Source organism: Giraffa tippelskirchi, chromosome 3 (assembly GCF_054371585.1).
Source record: "Giraffa tippelskirchi isolate mGirTip1 chromosome 3, T2T-mGirTip1v1.2.pri, whole genome shotgun sequence".
NCBI classification, from domain to species: Eukaryota; Metazoa; Chordata; class Mammalia; order Artiodactyla; family Giraffidae; genus Giraffa; species Giraffa tippelskirchi.
In genome coordinates, this window is record NC_137277.1 from 36,126,113 (window position 1) to 36,141,491 (window position 15,379).

Below are 15,379 nucleotides of genomic sequence, written 5' to 3' on the forward strand. Positions count from 1 at the left end.
GAGAACGCGGGTGGGGACACATGGAGGCGGAGCCGCAGAAGGTTGGGAGACCGTTGCTGAAAGCAGCAATCATGTGGCTGGGGTGCTAGGCGGGGCCGAGAGGTCACGTGACCAAGAGAGGCTCACGTGGTGGAGGCGTTTCGGGGGTGGGTCCGTTCTGATCACGTGACGTGGGGAGAGGTGGGCGGGGCGCTGGAGGGCACTCGCGAAGGCGGTGGCGGCGGCGGCGGAGCCCGCGGCTTTGGGTAGCACCCCACGGCCCGCCCCCCTCTCGCCGCCGCCACCCCGCTGACCCCCGCCTTCCTCCCTTTCGCACCTCTCTGGCGCTAGGTCGGTCCTGGTGCTCGCGCGTCGGTTCGTGGGAGTGCGCAGGCGCGGCGGGGGCGAACAGCCCCTTTGGGTGGGCGGCGGAGCCCGAGAGCGCGCGGGCGAGACCATGGCGGGCAGCGGCGCGGGGGGCGGTGGTGTTGGGGAGACGAAGGTGATTTACCACCTGGATGAGGAAGAGACTCCCTACCTGGTGAAGATCCCCGTCCCCGCCGAGCGCATCACCCTCGGCGATTTCAAGAGCGTTTTGCAGCGGCCCGCGGGCGCCAAGTACTTTTTCAAGTCTATGGATCAGGATTTCGGGTGAGCGCGAGGCCTAGACCAGGATGGATGGGGGCTGTGCTTTTGTGGAGTGGGTGATATTGAGGGGCACCGGGCTAGTTTGGGACATGCTGGGGTTTTCTGGGCACTAGTGGAGCGGATTTTACTGTGCTTTTGTAGCTTGGTTATCCCAGGATGGGCAACGTTTTGCTTGGATAGATTGAGGCGCACGGAGCTGTAGGAGGACAGACTGGGCAATGCTAAACCAGATTAGAGAAGATTAGGCTATACTGGAGTAGACTGGGGCACACTGGTTTATTTTCGGGTGTTTGGACAGCGATGAGGTAGGTTGATGTATTCTCTGGTAACTACATTGTGAGCAGTCCTGTGCCACACAGGTTGTGGAGGAATATTGCGGAACCTGCTGGTGTCAACTGAGCTATACTGGGCCAATTTGGGATGTTCTCTCTGATGCTAAGGCAGACAGGATTGTTTGAGGGATATTGTAGTCTGTACTAAGGCAGTGTGCTGTATTGGGCTGCCATTATGATCTGCACTGTGTTCTGTTAATTGATCTTTGTTTCTTTGGGGGCCTAGTATTTTTTTGGGATACTCAATATAGGGGGTACACAGGGCTGATCATGTCTATGTTAGTACAGACAGCTGTATTGGGATATTCTAGTCTATACTGGTGTAGACAGCTGCGTGTGGGGACATTCTAACCTATACTAGAATAGTTTTGGGCTATCCTGGATAATTTGGGATAGTCTGTAACCTTAAATAATTCAGGGTAGGCCCTTTTGTGTAGGCCCTTTTGTGTTTTATACCCTTAGGACTGTACTCTTTGTCCTCAATCCCAGCTCTTGAAGGGAGGCTGGCTTAGGCTGGGATAGCCTGGATTCTAGAAAGCTGAACAGACTGGACTTTACTTAGAAAGACTTTGACGTTGGGATGGTGGTACTGTCTTGGGAGCTACCCTGTATTGAAATTCAAGGTTCTTCTGTTTGTCAGCACTATATAACCTGGGGCATTTAACTTTGTTCATTGATTTCATCTCTGAAACAGTTAACCAGAGTAAAATGCTTAGCACAAGTGCATGATATGTATGTTCTTGGTGAATGGTCATTATCTTTATTAGCATTAAGTCTACTTTTTCAACTAGGCTACAACGATACAGGATAAAATCACTTGGCAGGTTGGACTATGTTGAGACTGGATTATGTTGTGAAGAATGCAACTGTTCCGCTGAGACACAGATTGGTAGTGACTGGGCTGTGTCGTCACATTAATAATAGATGGGATTGAGTTGACATATATTCAGGGTCCTAGAATCATATTAGGCTAAAGGATTAATTAGACAGGAGGTCCTAATTTTGGGGGTGAATGTGTGTGAGAGTCTGTTCAGGGTAGAATGTCTCGTAGTCACTATGTTTATTGGTTTACCCAACAGGTATTTGTTAGCGCTTAGGCAGCATCAGGTACTTTGCTGTGTGGTCAGGGACTTGGTGTTGAACAAACTTGGCACTGATGATTTCGTGTGGTGGTTGAAAAGAAGGAACAAGTTTGGTCCATTGAAGGAACCCATGGGTGAGATCGTCCTCAGGACTGGGCTTTGGGGTCTGTCAGGAGGAGCAAATTGCTTAATGCAGAGTTTGTGCCAGGTGAGGCACAGAGGAATGGGGATCTGGGCTTCACCACTCCTTAGGAGCTCAGTTTACTAAGTACCATTCTCTGTGTAAAAATTGGGTGTTTTTTTGCTAGATGACAGTACATTTGAACATCCATCTGGAAATGAGTTAGAGAAAACTAAGGAAAGCATAAGATTAGAGATATAGACGAGGACCACAAAGCCTTTGTGGGGCAGTTGTGTGTGAAATGGGGTGGAAGTTGGAGGTAGGCTGCCTGTGAGGCTTCTAAGGTTAGATATTTGGGGCAGTTAGGGCAGCCTTAGGGGAAGGCCTTTGAAATTGGGCTGAGAGGTTTGAATCAGACTCTTGGAAAGCTCTGGAACAGCGCTGAGCCCAAGGATGAACTGGGGAGAGAAGGAGAAATAAGAAAAAGGAATTCAGTTTGGTGAGTTCTTGGGTGTAAAAGTGAAGTGTCTCAATGTCAGAGAAGAGGATTTGCCGTAGTAGGAGGAAATCAACATCCTTGAGCTGGATGAAGATTGGGAGAAACTTCAAATGCAGGTGGGAGTGGGGAAAGCCGCTCCAGTTTCACTGACTGTTATCTTATCTCTCGGCAGGGTGGTGAAGGAAGAGATTTCAGATGACAATGCCCGCCTTCCCTGCTTCAATGGAAGGGTAGTATCCTGGGTAAGCGGCCTGGCTTTGAGGACCAGTCCCTCTGGCACTACCCAGCTCCTCCAAGCCTCAGCCTGTGCCCACACCCCATCTCAGCTGCTGGAATCTGATTGTTTGCTTCCTTACCTGTCTGTTTCTTTGTGTTTGGCTGTGCACCATGTGGCTCTCCCAACTGGGGATTGAACCCTGCCTTGAGAGTGAAAGCGCCAAGTCCTAACCAGTGGACAGTTGGGAAATTCCCATCCTCCTTAGCTGTTTGGGGAGCCAGCCAGTTAGAGCCTCTCAGCCTTTTCTTTCTGGAGCTTCTAACACTTGCTGCTGCTTTTTTTCTGTGTGCTTTTCTCCAGGTTCTCTCAGGCCCTGTTGCCTTTTCTAGTTCTTTCCCTTACTCCCACCTCATAGGCCTTCACTTCCCCATTGAGTTGTGTTGATTTTTTTTTTTTTTAATCACTTGTACCTTTCTAGCTAGTGTCATCAGATAACCCCCAACCTGAGATGGCGCCCCCAGCCCACGAGCCTCGGACAGACCTGGCACCTCCACCCCCACCTCTGCCCCCTCTGCCACCAGAGAGGACCAGTGGCATTGGGGATTCCAGGCCTCCATCTTTCCAGTGAGTCCTTGGGATTCTTGCATCTAGGGGAGGAAGATGAGGAGGGAATCCAAGCCCCATGGGAGGGGAAGCCAAGGGTTTGGGGCCCTGTCCCACTGATGTAGGTCGGGAACCCTCTCTGCCCATCTAGCCCTAACGTGTCCAGCAGCCGGGAAAACTTGGAGCCTGAGACAGAAACAGAGTCAGTGGTGTCTCTGAGGCGGGAGCGGCCTCGCAGGCGAGACAGCAGTGAGCATGGCGGTGAGGGGGACCGGGCCTGGAGGCCAGCTAGAGCGGGAGCTGGGGAGGGGTTGGCTCCTACCAAACGGAAGCATCTGGGCCAGATGCCAGGAGGAGGGATTCCTGAGGTGCCTCTTCCTCCTCAGCGGGGGGCCACAGACCCAGTGGCCCCTCCAGGCTGGAGCGCCACCTGGCGGGGTATGAGAGCTCCTCCACCCTCATGACCAGTGAGCTGGAGAGCACCAGCCTCGGGGACTCGGAAGAGGATGACACCATGAGCAGGTGAGGCTCCTCAAGCCTCCCCAGGGCACTAGCCGCCCTTCCCGTCCTTTCCTTTGGCCCCACGACCACTGCCCGACCTCCCAGCAGGTTCAGCAGCTCCACGGAGCAGAGCAGCGCCTCCCGCCTCCTCAAGCGCCACCGGCGGCGGAGGAAACAGCGGCCACCCCGCCTGGAGAGGGTGAGGGGCTTCTTGTGGGTCAGCTGGACCTCCCTTGGGGAAGTTGGGGGTTCGGGCTTGTCCCGAGGTGTTAGAGGCAGTCCCGCTCCTTCCCCTTTGCCCATCACAGGCCTCGTCCTTCAGCAGCGTCACCGATTCCACCATGTCTCTCAACATCATCACAGTGACGCTCAACATGGGTATGGAGGGGCCGGGAGGATCTGGTCTCCAGGGTCCCTGGGGGGCATGTAGCTGGCGCTTCCCCTCATCACCTGGCCTCCCTCCACAGAAAAGTACAACTTCCTGGGCATCTCTATCGTGGGCCAGAGCAATGAGAGGGGAGACGGTGGCATCTACATTGGCTCCATCATGAAGGGTGGGGCTGTGGCGGCCGATGGGCGCATCGAGCCCGGGGACATGCTTTTGCAGGTGAGCTGAAGCAGGGCCATGCACTGACTTGGCCAGCGCTCTCAGCCCCTCTCTCTTGCCTTTGACCCACTGTCCCTCCTGCCAGGTGAACGACATGAACTTTGAGAACATGAGCAACGATGATGCGGTGCGGGTGCTGAGGGACATCGTGCACAAGCCAGGGTGAGCCTGTGAGCTGGTCCAAGTCCTCAGTTCTCTTTCTTTGCCTTTTAAGGTTTTTTTTTTTTCTTTTTGGTTTTGTCATGATACAGAGTGGGGAAACATAGAGCTGGTCAAAAAGTTCATAAAACAAAAATGCATAATGCAACGAGTCTGGGGTGAATGAGTGGCCATATCCCCATCACCTGTATCATGACCTAGAAGTTTGATGACCCCCAAAGGGTTCCCCTAGTGTCCCTTCCTGCTCCCTCCCATCTCATTCTCCCAGAGGTAACCAGTCTCTTGATTCTTTTGTCATCACCACAGTAGTTTGCTTGGCCCTCATTTTACTGGCCATGCACATGTCTTTGAACAACACACTTTAGTTTTACCTGCTTTTGGACTTTTCTCTGAGTGGGATCGTGCAGTGTGTTCTCTCTTAAATTACTCAGCAGTATGTTTTTAAGAGTGACCTGTGTTAGTCACCCTTATTGTAGAGCCTTTCACTGTCACTTTTTCAGGCCCAGTCGTGCCTGTGGTCTTTCCTCTTTCCCTCTTTCTGTCCTTCACCCATTCTCATTCCAGGCCTCCCCTCTCCTCAGGCCTCTGCCCTTACCCCCACTTGACTGACCTTCTCTTCCCCACAGCCCCATCGTGCTGACGGTAGCCAAGTGCTGGGATCCCTCTCCCCAGGCCTACTTCACTCTCCCCCGAAGTGAGTGATGCTCAGGGGTCCTACAGCTAGGAGGACAGGGCAGGAGTGGGTACTCTTGGCCTCCACGCTACAGGGAGTGGAGCGATAGAGGGGCCTGGCGGAGCTGGAACAGGAGTCTGAGTCAGGGACAGGGGTGGCTCTCTGTGGCTGAGAGGTGACCATCCTGGTGGCCTTTGCTGTTGCAGATGAGCCCATCCAGCCGATCGATCCTGCTGCCTGGGTCTCACACTCTGCTGCGCTGACCGGCACCTTCCCAGCTTATCCTGGCTCCTCGTCCATGAGTACCATCACCTCTGGGTCCTCTCTTCCTGATGGTGAGCCCCCTGGGCCATCTCATCCTCGCTCCCTGGAAGGCCACCTGGTGTGGTGACGCCACTGCTCCGTGGGCCTTGGTCCTAACTCTGACTCCCTGATAATCCTCCATCAGGCTGTGAGGGCCGGGGCCTCTCCATCCACACAGACATGGCGTCTGTGACCAAGGCCATGGCCGCTCCAGAATCGGGACTGGAAGTTCGGGACCGCATGTGGCTCAAGATCACCATCCCTAACGCCTTCTTGGGTATGGCTGGGCTCTGGGCAGGTGGTATGGGGGGAGGAAGAGGAGGAGGCCAGAACTTGGAAGAGGGGGTGGAAGCTGGAGAGAAGAATTTGAGGCCTTTTTCTGCCTTCCACAATCCAGGCTCGGATGTGGTGGACTGGCTGTACCATCACGTGGAGGGCTTTCCCGAGCGGAGGGAGGCCCGAAAGTACGCCAGCGGGCTGCTCAAGGCGGGCCTCATCCGGCACACTGTGAACAAGATCACCTTCTCTGAGCAGTGCTATTATGTCTTCGGAGACCTCAGTGGTGGCTGTGAGAGCTGTGAGTGCCCCTGTCCCAGCCCAGGTAGAGCGGCCCTGGCAGCCTTGTCCTGAGTCTCCAGCCCCAGGCCTAGCCCAGAAACCAGCGAGGACTGCTGGTGGATGCTGAGCAGCACGCGTCCTTCACTGGTCCTTGTACTGGCTGATGACAGGCGTGGGGGTTAACATCCACCCGTTGTGCTGGATGAGCTGTGCGCAGGCTCAGGGTTGTGTCTGCTGGGGAGGAGAGACATGGCACTAAGGGTGGCCCTGGCCATGTTCCTGCCCTGACGGCTGTGGCAGGTGGGACATTCCCTATCAGAAGCCCTCCTGTTAACCCCCGCCACAGACGGTTGTGGAGAAACCGTTGTCTTGGCATCCTGGCTTCTCAGAGCAGTGACCCTTGGTCTCTTCTCTGCCTTCCAGACCTAGTCAACCTTTCTCTTAATGACAATGATGGCTCCAGCGGTGCTTCGGACCAGGACACCTTAGCTCCTCTGCCTGGGGCCACCCCGTGGCCCCTGCTGCCCACTTTCTCATACCAGTACCCAGCCCCACACCCATACAGTCCTCAGCCCCCACCCTACCACGAGCTCTCATCCTACACCTACGGCGGAGGCAGTGCCAGCAGCCAACACAGCGAGGGTAAGTTGCCAACAGATCCCCACGTAGCTGGGTCTGGATGTGGGGGCCAAGGCGAAGCCAGGGATCAGAGGCTGGAGCAGGGACTGGGGAGGCCAAAGGACCTGGGCTGTGGCTCAGTTGCTCCTATCCCCTCTCCCCCCACAGGGAGCCGGAGCAGTGGGTCGACGCGAAGCGATGGGGGGGTGGGGCGCACGGGGAGGCCTGAGGATCGGGCCCCTGAGTCCAAGTCCGGCAGTGGCAGTGAGTCTGAGCCCTCCAGCCGGGGCGGCAGCCTTAGGCGGGGTGGGGAACCTGGTGGGACTGGTGATGGGGGCCCTCCCCCATCCAGGGGCTCATCAGGGGGTGCTCCCAATCTTCGCGCCCATCCGGGGCTGCATCCCTATGGCCCACCTCCTGGTATGGCCCTCCCTTATAACCCCATGATGGTGGTCATGATGCCGCCGCCCCCACCCCCTGTCCCTCCAGCAGTGCAGCCTCCAGGGGCCCCTCCAGTCCGAGACTTGGGCTCTGTGCCCCCAGAGTTGACCGCAAGCCGCCAAAGCTTCCACATGGCCATGGGCAACCCCAGTGAGTTCTTTGTGGATGTCATGTAGAGCCCATGGTGGGGCCACGTTGGATCGGCTGTCCCTGTTTGGTGCTCCTGTCCTGTGATTGGATGTCTTGTCAATCATGTGCTCATCACTCCTCTGGTGCTTGGACTCAGCCTGTCCTGTGGGCTGCTGTCTGCTGTGAGGTTATTGCCACTGTGACTTTCCAGCAGTGCCTGGTTCCTCCCGCTTTCTTTGGGGTTCAACAAGGGACCTTATTTTTAGCTTTATTGTTTTTTATAAGCCTTTTGGGGGGTTAAAATAGATTTTCTTACATTTTGGGGACTATTTTTTTAGTAGATAATTTTTCTTTTATATGAAGAATCCTTGTCTCCTGGGCCCCTCCTTCTAACCCCTAAATGTGATCTCCTTATCCGTTCACCCAGTCAGCTCCATCCTGAGCAGGGTGGGAGGGTGGTCAGTGGTACCCTGGGACGTGGAAGGGGGTTGGTTCCCCTAGACAGCTGTCAAAGGAAGCTGGGGGAGTTGGTATTGGGGGCCATGTAGCTGCTTTTGTTACTCTATTTATTTTAGTCACTTGTATAAAACACTAAATAAAGCAATAGGGGCAAACTCCCCGTGCCTCTGGCTCCTTTCTTTGGGAGGGAGGCAGTTAGCAAGGGAAAGGACAGAGATACAGTTGCAGAGTGTGACTTGTTAGAAACTTTATTTGTGAGGCAGTAAGTGCTCCCTCTGAGAGCAGGGACAGTCATGGGCCGGGGCCCCCGTCAAGATAGAACCAGGATGGGCAGGAAAGGGGTCTGGGCTTTGGCTTGAGAAAAGGCACATTTTGGGCCAGGCTCTAATTGAGAGTACTCAGAAACCAAGGGGATTGCTGGTGACCACGCCGCCCCGCTCCACCAGGGCCTTGGAGATGCTTTTGAAGTTACGGAAGAGCTCCTGCTGCTGGGGGTCAGACTGCAGAGCAGTCATGTTCTCCCGGATCCGGGCTGCAGCCTGGGGAAGGAGGGGGTTCAGACCTGTCCCTCAATCCCCTCCAGCCCCCTGTACAGAGTTACTAAACTCTGGATCTCACCTCGATACACCAGCTATCACAGAGCATTTTCTCATGCTGAGCTGTGGGGTGGCCTTCACTCAGGGATCTTGAGGCCCTAGTGGGAAGCAGGAGAAAAAAAACATCTGGGCTGTGACCCTGGCCCAGGGACCCCCCTACCCGCCACTGTGACTCAGGCCTCCCTCACTGCCTCCTCACCTGGACAGAACCACCACCATGGCGTAGAGGTCAATGGCACTGTCTGCCAGACGCTGCAGCAAAAACTGTTCATCTGCCAGGTAGATGGGTTGAGGGGTGGGGTTAGGAGGAGGGAGAGGGAAAGTGGGGGCGGGAACGAGGTCGAGCTCACTCACTGATGATATCCTTCTTGTGCTTTATCAGCTTGGCCTCCACCACGGTGGCAAACTGCTCCAGAGCCTGCACTGCCTGAGGAGATGCGATGGCACCCGGGGTGAGATGAGGCCCAGTCCTGGCCCCTCAGCTTCTGATGCAGGCTGCCCCTCCACCTTGACTGCTTACGTACCAGCTCACCGCTCCGACTCAGTTCCTGGTGGATGATGCCGCTGAGACTCAGGCCACTGCCCAGCCCTGCCCGCCTTAAGAGGAAGCCAGAGGGTGACTGGTTAGTTGCCATGCACTGACCCGCCCCACCACGCCCTGGTCTCTAAGCTTACCGCCTCAGCTGTTTGCCTGCCTCTCCTAGCAGGAGGCCGGCATTCCCAAAAGGGTTCTTTAGAGCATTGCCAAGCCCAGAGAGTTCCTTCCCTTTGTCCTGTGGGGGAGGAGGGCCCCATAGTCAGGACTCACTGTCCTCCCCACCAACTCCCCCTGATTCTCTTCCCTCTTACCATGCACCCTTGCAGAGCCACAAACAGCCGAAGAATGTCATTTGTCCCCTCAAAGATCCGGAAGATGCGAAGATCTCGGAGCACACGCTCTACCCCAGGCTCCTACCGCAGGGGAAGACAGATCACGCGTCCCTGCTGGGATGCGCCTGCCTCCTTCTGTCCCTGCAGCCACCCCGGCAGAGAAGCGTCTGTACCTTCATGAAGCCCATGCCCCCCATGATTTGGATGCACTCATCTGTCACCTTCCAGGCTGCCTCCTAGGGACAGAAACACCCAAGATTGCTTTTGGAGCCAAGCTCCCAAACCTGGCTTTCCCTCCCCACAGGCCTGGGACCTCACCGAGCCAAAGATTTTGCTGATGGCAGCCTCTATCTGGAAGTCCGTGGATCCCTGGTCCATGTTGGCACTCACCATGTACGCCATGGACTGAGGTTGGGACATAGGAAGGGAAATGGAAAAAGGCTGCATCAGACTCAACCTGGTCACCCAGATCTTACAAGACTAGGTCTGCCTTGGCCTTTGGCCCTTCCCTTCACCTACCAATGCCATGGGTTAGGCACATCCGAGTATTTGGTCCCCTGGTCAGTTCATCAGGGGCTTTCAGGCATTTGACTTCTTGGAAGGGGTGAGGAGGTGAAGGTGGGATGGGGTAGACTACACTTCAGGGACCTCTGGAAGCACCTTGGTGGAGCAGCATGGCTCTCCCTGTCTTGCGGAAGCTGAGCTGGCTATGCCTCCCCGCATCCCCTAGGGCATTGGTGTAAAGCTGGAGACCCACTGCCCCAGGTGCTGCTGGGGGTTATAGTCTGACCCGTCTGGGAAGAAGGGCTCTGGGCACAGGGGGTGGCCCTCACCTCAGTCACATACTGCAGCATAGCCATCCGGGCCAGCTTCTCCTGGATCAGCCCAAAGTTGTGAATTTTCTCCCCAAACTGGGTACGATTAGCAGCATGATCCACCTGGAAGAGGACACGTGTGTCCCACTATGGTTCTCCAGTCTCCTCTTTCTGGGAGAGGGGCTGGGCTGCGCTGGGAGGGCTGGGCTTTGGCCACAGTCAAGAGTCAGTCCAGGATGGATGGAGACTTAAGCGAACTGCTGGTGGGGAGGGGTCTCTTGTGGAGGGAGGGCCTGCAGGGGACAGGGACACATTAAAAGGGAGACAGTATGACTTGGGCTTAGATTCAGGCTGGCCTGGGACAGGCAAGGTACTCACCGCCTTAGCAATGATGCCTTTCATGGTGCCTGCCAGGGCTGCAGCCATGCCAAACCTTCCGTTGTTGAGAATATGCATGGCGACCTTGAAGCCGCCCCCCACCTCCCCCAGTACGTTCTCTGCTGGCACCCGTACTCCGTCAAAGTACACCTCTGCTGTGTTTGAGGCTTTGATTCCCATCTTCTTCTCAGGGGGCCCACTGTGACAGGATGGAGAAATTGCCATTGGGGTGAGGGGGAATTAGTCCTTCATTCCTTATGAGCCAGCCCGCAAGAGGTGCAGGCAGCATTCCCCGGCATACCCAGAGGGCTGAGGCGGCCTGGCTTTATCCTGCTGCTGTGCTTTGGGGTCAGTGGTTGGTGGAGCCAAACTTGAGATCAGTTTCCTACATACTAGGCCCGGAGGGAACACGCTGTCCAGATGTTCTGGCTTTTGCACACATCCCCAGGGTGACCCATGGCACCCATCTGCCCTGGAACTTGGTACTGCCGGCTCCATGGCTCACCCTTTTCCACCCCAGCCCACTTACTGGGTGACGCCGCCAAAGCTTCTCTCCACTACAAAAGCTGTGATCTTCTCCTTCACAGCACCCGTGGCTGTGTCTGTAACTGGTGTCTTGGCAAAGACCGTGAAGATGTCTGCCAGGCCCCCGTTACTGTGGAAAAACGAGAGGCAGTCAGGGCACGGAGGATGGAGCAGTGGGGCCTGGGTTGGGCAGAGGGTGGAGAGGAGGGAGAAATGGAAGAGTGCCTGATCCAAATCTTGCTTCCGTTGAGCGTATAGTATTTTCCACAGGGGCTGGGCACAGCTGAGGATCGGATGGACGCTGCATCTGATCCACTGGAGGGCTCAGTTAGACAGAAAGCAGCTATAGTCTCCCCTGTTGGAGAGAGCGCTCCTTTACCCTGGGTTCTGATGGGCACAGAAGGCCCTTTGGTGCCACCACCCACCCCTGGAGCACAACCATCCCCCTTTAAGGCCTCTGGCGATATTCAGTAACCTCTGAATGTCTTTCCCAGAATCTCCCTGACCCCCCCACCCTAGCCAACACACTCAGCTATGCGGTGATCTAAGTACGGCTGGCCTAATCGGCCAAGCCCTGATCTCTGGCTCTCCTAGGGCTGCCTTACCAGACGCCAATTTGGGGAGGTATTTTTCTTTCTGGGCCTTTGTGCCGAAGAGCAGGATGCCTTTGAAACCGATGCTCTGATGGGCCCCCAGGACGATGCCCACGCCAAGGTCATACATGCCCACGATCTCCACCAATCGGGCGTACTGGAGGGGAAACAGGCATTGGGGGCTGTAATTGGCTAAATGGGGACCAGCCCTTAACAGGGAAGCATGGGCAGCAGGAAAGAGCCCAACTTGGATGTCCCTGCAAAGTGAGTAGACAGAGCAAGTGGGCCAATGGCAGAGGACACTGGCAGGTCTGTTCTAGGTCTTGGTGGGAGGCAAGTACCCTACCATATCCTCAGGCAATCCCCACATTTCGAGATACCCTTAGGACTTGAGAACTTGGGTGAGGTCCACAGCCACCCTTAGGACTTGAGAACTTGGGTGAGGTCCACGGCCCTTGGGAATTGCAAGTAGTTTCATATTAAGAAACATTCCAAGGGCCCCCAGGGCAGCTCATGGCAGAGACCTTTGCCCCAGGGGCAAGAAAGTAGAAGACTGGGACACAGGAGGTGACTGTGGGGACTCCCTCACCTGGGTGTTGCAGAGGCCCACGCCACCCAGTTCATTGGGTACTTGCAGACCAAAGGCCCCCAACTCCTTGAGACCTTGCATGGTGGTCTCCTCCACTCTTTCCAGCATGTCGTTCTTGGCGGCATCGTTTACCTCCTGGGGAAGGCACAGGATCTCACCTCCAAGCTCCTTTTAATAAGGCTCCTTAACCTCTCTCCATCGGGAACCACGCCCTCTATTCCTCAGGCTGGCATTGCTCACCTCAAAGAATCGGGTCACGGGCCCCACCAGCTCTTTGAGAAACTGTGTCTGGTCCTCGTTGAGCACTGCGGTGGTTGGAGGGGTGAGAAGGCAGAGCAGGTCAGGCCAGGCGGTCAGGGGAAGCTGCCCGCCCCCCCCACCCCCGGCTCTGCCTACTCATTTCCTTACCAGATGGGTATGGAAACACCTGGTCGGTGGTGAGCTGGCCCTTGAACGTCCCCACAGCAAAGGACTTAGATACCTGCGCAGGGAGAAGAGGGTGGGGTATCAGGGAACAGTGTGGGGTGGGTCTGCCCCTGGCTTATATCCTCCACAGCTCGGAGCCACGTACCGAGTTGGCCCGTTTTTCCCTGGTCGAAGCCGCAGAAGGCTGGGAATCAGACTGGTCCACAGCCGCCTGGGGAAAGGGATGGTTAACGAGGCCGGGGGAAGGGATTCCGAAGTGCCAGAAACAGCAAAGCGGAACAGGGGAGGGCGCATCCGATGCCCTTCCCCTAGTTTCACCCTCAGGGCACCCTGGTTTGCCCTTTCCCCTACTTTGGGCGCCAGGCGACTGACAGTGACTAGGAGGGACCAAGAGGGAGACCCCTGCCGGCGGCAGGGGGTTGGGAGCCGAAGCGGACTCCGGCTCTCACACCCCTTAAAGGTCGCCGTCACTTACCTGGGCGACCCCACTGGCATAGGGTCGCCGGGCAGGGCCGGGCCGGGGCTGCCCCAGGAGTGCACTGGGCCACGAGCTGTGGGGAGTAGGGCTTCAGTCCTTGCCCAGTGCCCGGGCATCCTGCCCCCCTCCCCCCTGTCACACACACCTTCCGCCCCGCAGCCTCAGCAGCTGCCGCCCCACGGTCGGAGCCATTCTCGCCGCCCGCATTTCTGAACTGCTTCGGTCGCCGGTGCCCTAAAGGCTGACCTAGAGCTATCGTGGGTTTGCCAAAGTCTAGTTCCCCCGCCCTGACTCATCCTCCACAATGCACCGGGTCATGGTGGGCGGGGCTTCCCGGCAGCGGAGCATGCTGGGAGTTGTAGTTCCGGACGCCACATAGCCCCTGCAATCTGGTTGACCTAGGGTCATCTCCAAACGACTGTTGTCTTCCCCCAGCTTCATCCGAACTAGATGAACTAGTTTGTACGAACTAGAGTGTAGCCAGCAGAAGGGGTGATAAGATAGGCTGAGACGGAAGAGGGAGGAACTTAGGCATCTGCCCCCACAGGGGTGGAGGGTAGACTGAAGGGAGGACTTCCCAGCTGGAGTTAGGAGAGATGGAAAGAGAGAAGTGTAAAAAAGATACCAGAGGCAGAGGAATGGAAAGAGGACTCTCAGGTCCCGCTCAAATCCGTCTCCGCCAACACAAAAGGGAGGGAAATAAAGGAGTGGGTGACTCCAGGTGGGTGTGAATTGCCCAGGCATATTATCTTGAGACCTAGGAATTGTCACTAACTCTGGAAACATCTAAATTTTCACAGTAGAGAGGACCCCCCAGGTTTGCTGCCTTTCCCTTAGGGTCTCTGTCACCTTCCTGAACATCTCTGTCTTGTGCCCTCTTGTTCTTCCCTGAGACCATGTGCTAGGCCAGACCTCTGGACCTCTGGGCAGATGGATTCTTCCCAAGCCTGAGAGGAACTGTAGGAATTCTCATGTCCTGTCCCCTACACACACACGCGCGCGCGCACACACACACACACACACACACACATCTAGCCTTGGGTCAAGAAATCCTAGGTAATGTATGACCATCTTGTTGCCATTCTCACTGAGGACAAACCCAGGAGGAGACAGTGACAATTTCCTTTCTTTTAGGGCTTCCAAAGCAGAGCACTTTGGGGCTAATCCTCTTTCTTGGCCCTCAGGAAAATGTAGTGGTCATGCCTGGCTTTGGGGAGAGGGGCCAAGGGTGTAAGGAGGAAGGTGGTGGTGGTGGTGACAGTACCTGGGGACCCGGGAAGAATGGGACGGTGGGTGGGTCAGAGACCGCCTACTTTACCTGACAGCTCACACTGGGTGGGGAGAAGACAGCTCAGCTCCAACCCGGGTGGATTAGAGAGATTAAAGTGAGAGGAGAGAGAGATGTCTGAGGGACCAGGACCAAGAGGTGAAAAACAGGCATCCTTGTGAAGGGGAGGCCTAGGGGGGTGGTGGGGCCTGGGACCCAGGGATCCCTCTCCCTGGACCTTTCTAGAGAGTCTGGGGTGAGAAGGCAAAGGCTGGGGAAGAGGAGGTGAGTGTGTGTGAGTGTGTTGGTCCCTCTGTCTCTTCCTTGTCCCAACCCCTCCCCCTCACTTGCATTTCACCAGCTCCCAAGTCGGCCCTCTGGCTCCTGGCACCCCCACTATTGCGATGGGCACCCCCTCTCCTTACAGTGCTGCACAGTGACCTCTTCCAAGCCTTGCTGGGTGAGTAGCTCCAGTTTTCTGAGGGGTAGCAGTGACAAGGTCTGGCCTGTGCTTGCGAGGGCGATTACTGAACTTGGGGGCTGGTTGGGAGCCTGGAGATCAGGGGTCAGTGTCAACCAGTGTTGACTGGAGAAGTTCCTTCTTTACCTGATGGGGGTGGAGGTGCGGTGATGGCGGGGGTGGCCAGGGAGGCCTGGGGTGGGAGAGGTAACTCAAGCTCTGTTCCTGTGACAGACATCCTGGACTATTATGAGGCTTCCATCTCAGAGAGTCAGGTAAGGGGGTTAAGGGTGGGCTCTGAATTCCTGAGGGTGCAGCAGGGCAGGAGGGTTGAGCAAACTACTGCTAATAAGAACCTGAGACTTGGGGGTCCCCGGAGACGACCTCCTGAGTCAGGGGCGAGGGGAGTGCTCTCTTTCCAGTCCTGTAGCCCATTTGCTCTCCTGCTTCCCC

At 56.1% G+C, this 15,379-nt stretch overlaps 2 protein-coding genes across 38 annotated transcripts; one reads left to right on the forward strand and one right to left on the reverse strand.

Annotated features, from left to right (window-relative positions):
- Positions 1-201: 201 nt before the first annotated feature.
- On the forward strand, positions 202-8,087 carry DVL2 (dishevelled segment polarity protein 2). Of its 36 annotated transcripts, none has more exons than XM_081578804.1 (16): positions 202-630; positions 2,834-2,903; positions 3,357-3,502; positions 3,633-3,742; positions 3,868-4,003; positions 4,088-4,181; positions 4,291-4,360; positions 4,450-4,589; positions 4,675-4,751; positions 5,375-5,442; positions 5,628-5,756; positions 5,870-6,001; positions 6,122-6,301; positions 6,706-6,924; positions 7,069-7,164; positions 7,390-8,087. In XM_081578804.1, exons 1-16 carry the CDS (start codon positions 437-439, stop codon positions 7,515-7,517), a joined length of 1,989 nt encoding a protein of 662 aa, XP_081434930.1. In that variant the 5' UTR covers positions 202-436; the 3' UTR covers positions 7,518-8,087. The 36 variants fall into 36 exon arrangements, with proteins under 36 accessions (XP_081434930.1, XP_081434928.1, XP_081434931.1 ...); XM_081578802.1 differs by having other exon boundaries at positions 4,091-4,181; positions 6,122-6,325; XM_081578805.1 differs by having other exon boundaries at positions 4,091-4,181.
- Positions 8,088-8,161: 74 nt separating this feature from the next.
- On the reverse strand, positions 8,162-13,493 carry ACADVL (acyl-CoA dehydrogenase very long chain). Of its 2 annotated transcripts, XM_081578821.1 has the most exons (20): positions 13,345-13,493; positions 13,197-13,272; positions 12,867-12,932; positions 12,704-12,776; positions 12,536-12,600; positions 12,296-12,430; positions 11,719-11,863; positions 11,339-11,468; positions 11,118-11,243; positions 10,589-10,787; positions 10,229-10,333; positions 9,714-9,800; positions 9,569-9,631; positions 9,375-9,476; positions 9,201-9,298; positions 9,050-9,122; positions 8,880-8,952; positions 8,725-8,797; positions 8,548-8,623; positions 8,162-8,468 (listed from the first exon to the last, which is right to left on the reverse strand). In XM_081578821.1, exons 1-20 carry the CDS (start codon positions 13,404-13,406, stop codon positions 8,328-8,330), a joined length of 1,968 nt encoding a protein of 655 aa, XP_081434947.1. In that variant the 5' UTR covers positions 13,407-13,493; the 3' UTR covers positions 8,162-8,327. The 2 variants fall into 2 exon arrangements, with proteins under 2 accessions (XP_081434947.1, XP_081434948.1); XM_081578822.1 differs by lacking the exon at positions 12,867-12,932.
- Positions 13,494-15,379: the final 1,886 nt, after the last annotated feature.

Coding starts and splice junctions, on each gene's coding strand:
- DVL2 (XM_081578781.1), top strand. CDS start 437: ATGGCGGGCAGCGGCGCGGGGGGCGGTGGTGTTGGGGAGACGAAGGTG. Junction 631..2,833: donor TCTATGGATCAGGATTTCGG/GTGAGCGCGAGG, acceptor ATCTCTCGGCAG/GGTGGTGAAGGAAGAGATTT. Junction 5,443..5,627: donor CTACTTCACTCTCCCCCGAA/GTGAGTGATGCT, acceptor TTGCTGTTGCAG/ATGAGCCCATCCAGCCGATC.
- ACADVL (XM_081578821.1), bottom strand. CDS start 13,406: ATGCGGGCGGCGAGAATGGCTCCGACCGTGGGGCGGCAGCTGCTGAGG. Junction 9,299..9,374: donor TGGCTCTGCAAGGGTGCATG/GTAAGAGGGAAG, acceptor CCTCCCCCACAG/GACAAAGGGAAGGAACTCTC. Junction 9,123..9,200: donor GCAGGCAAACAGCTGAGGCG/GTAAGCTTAGAG, acceptor CTTCCTCTTAAG/GCGGGCAGGGCTGGGCAGTG.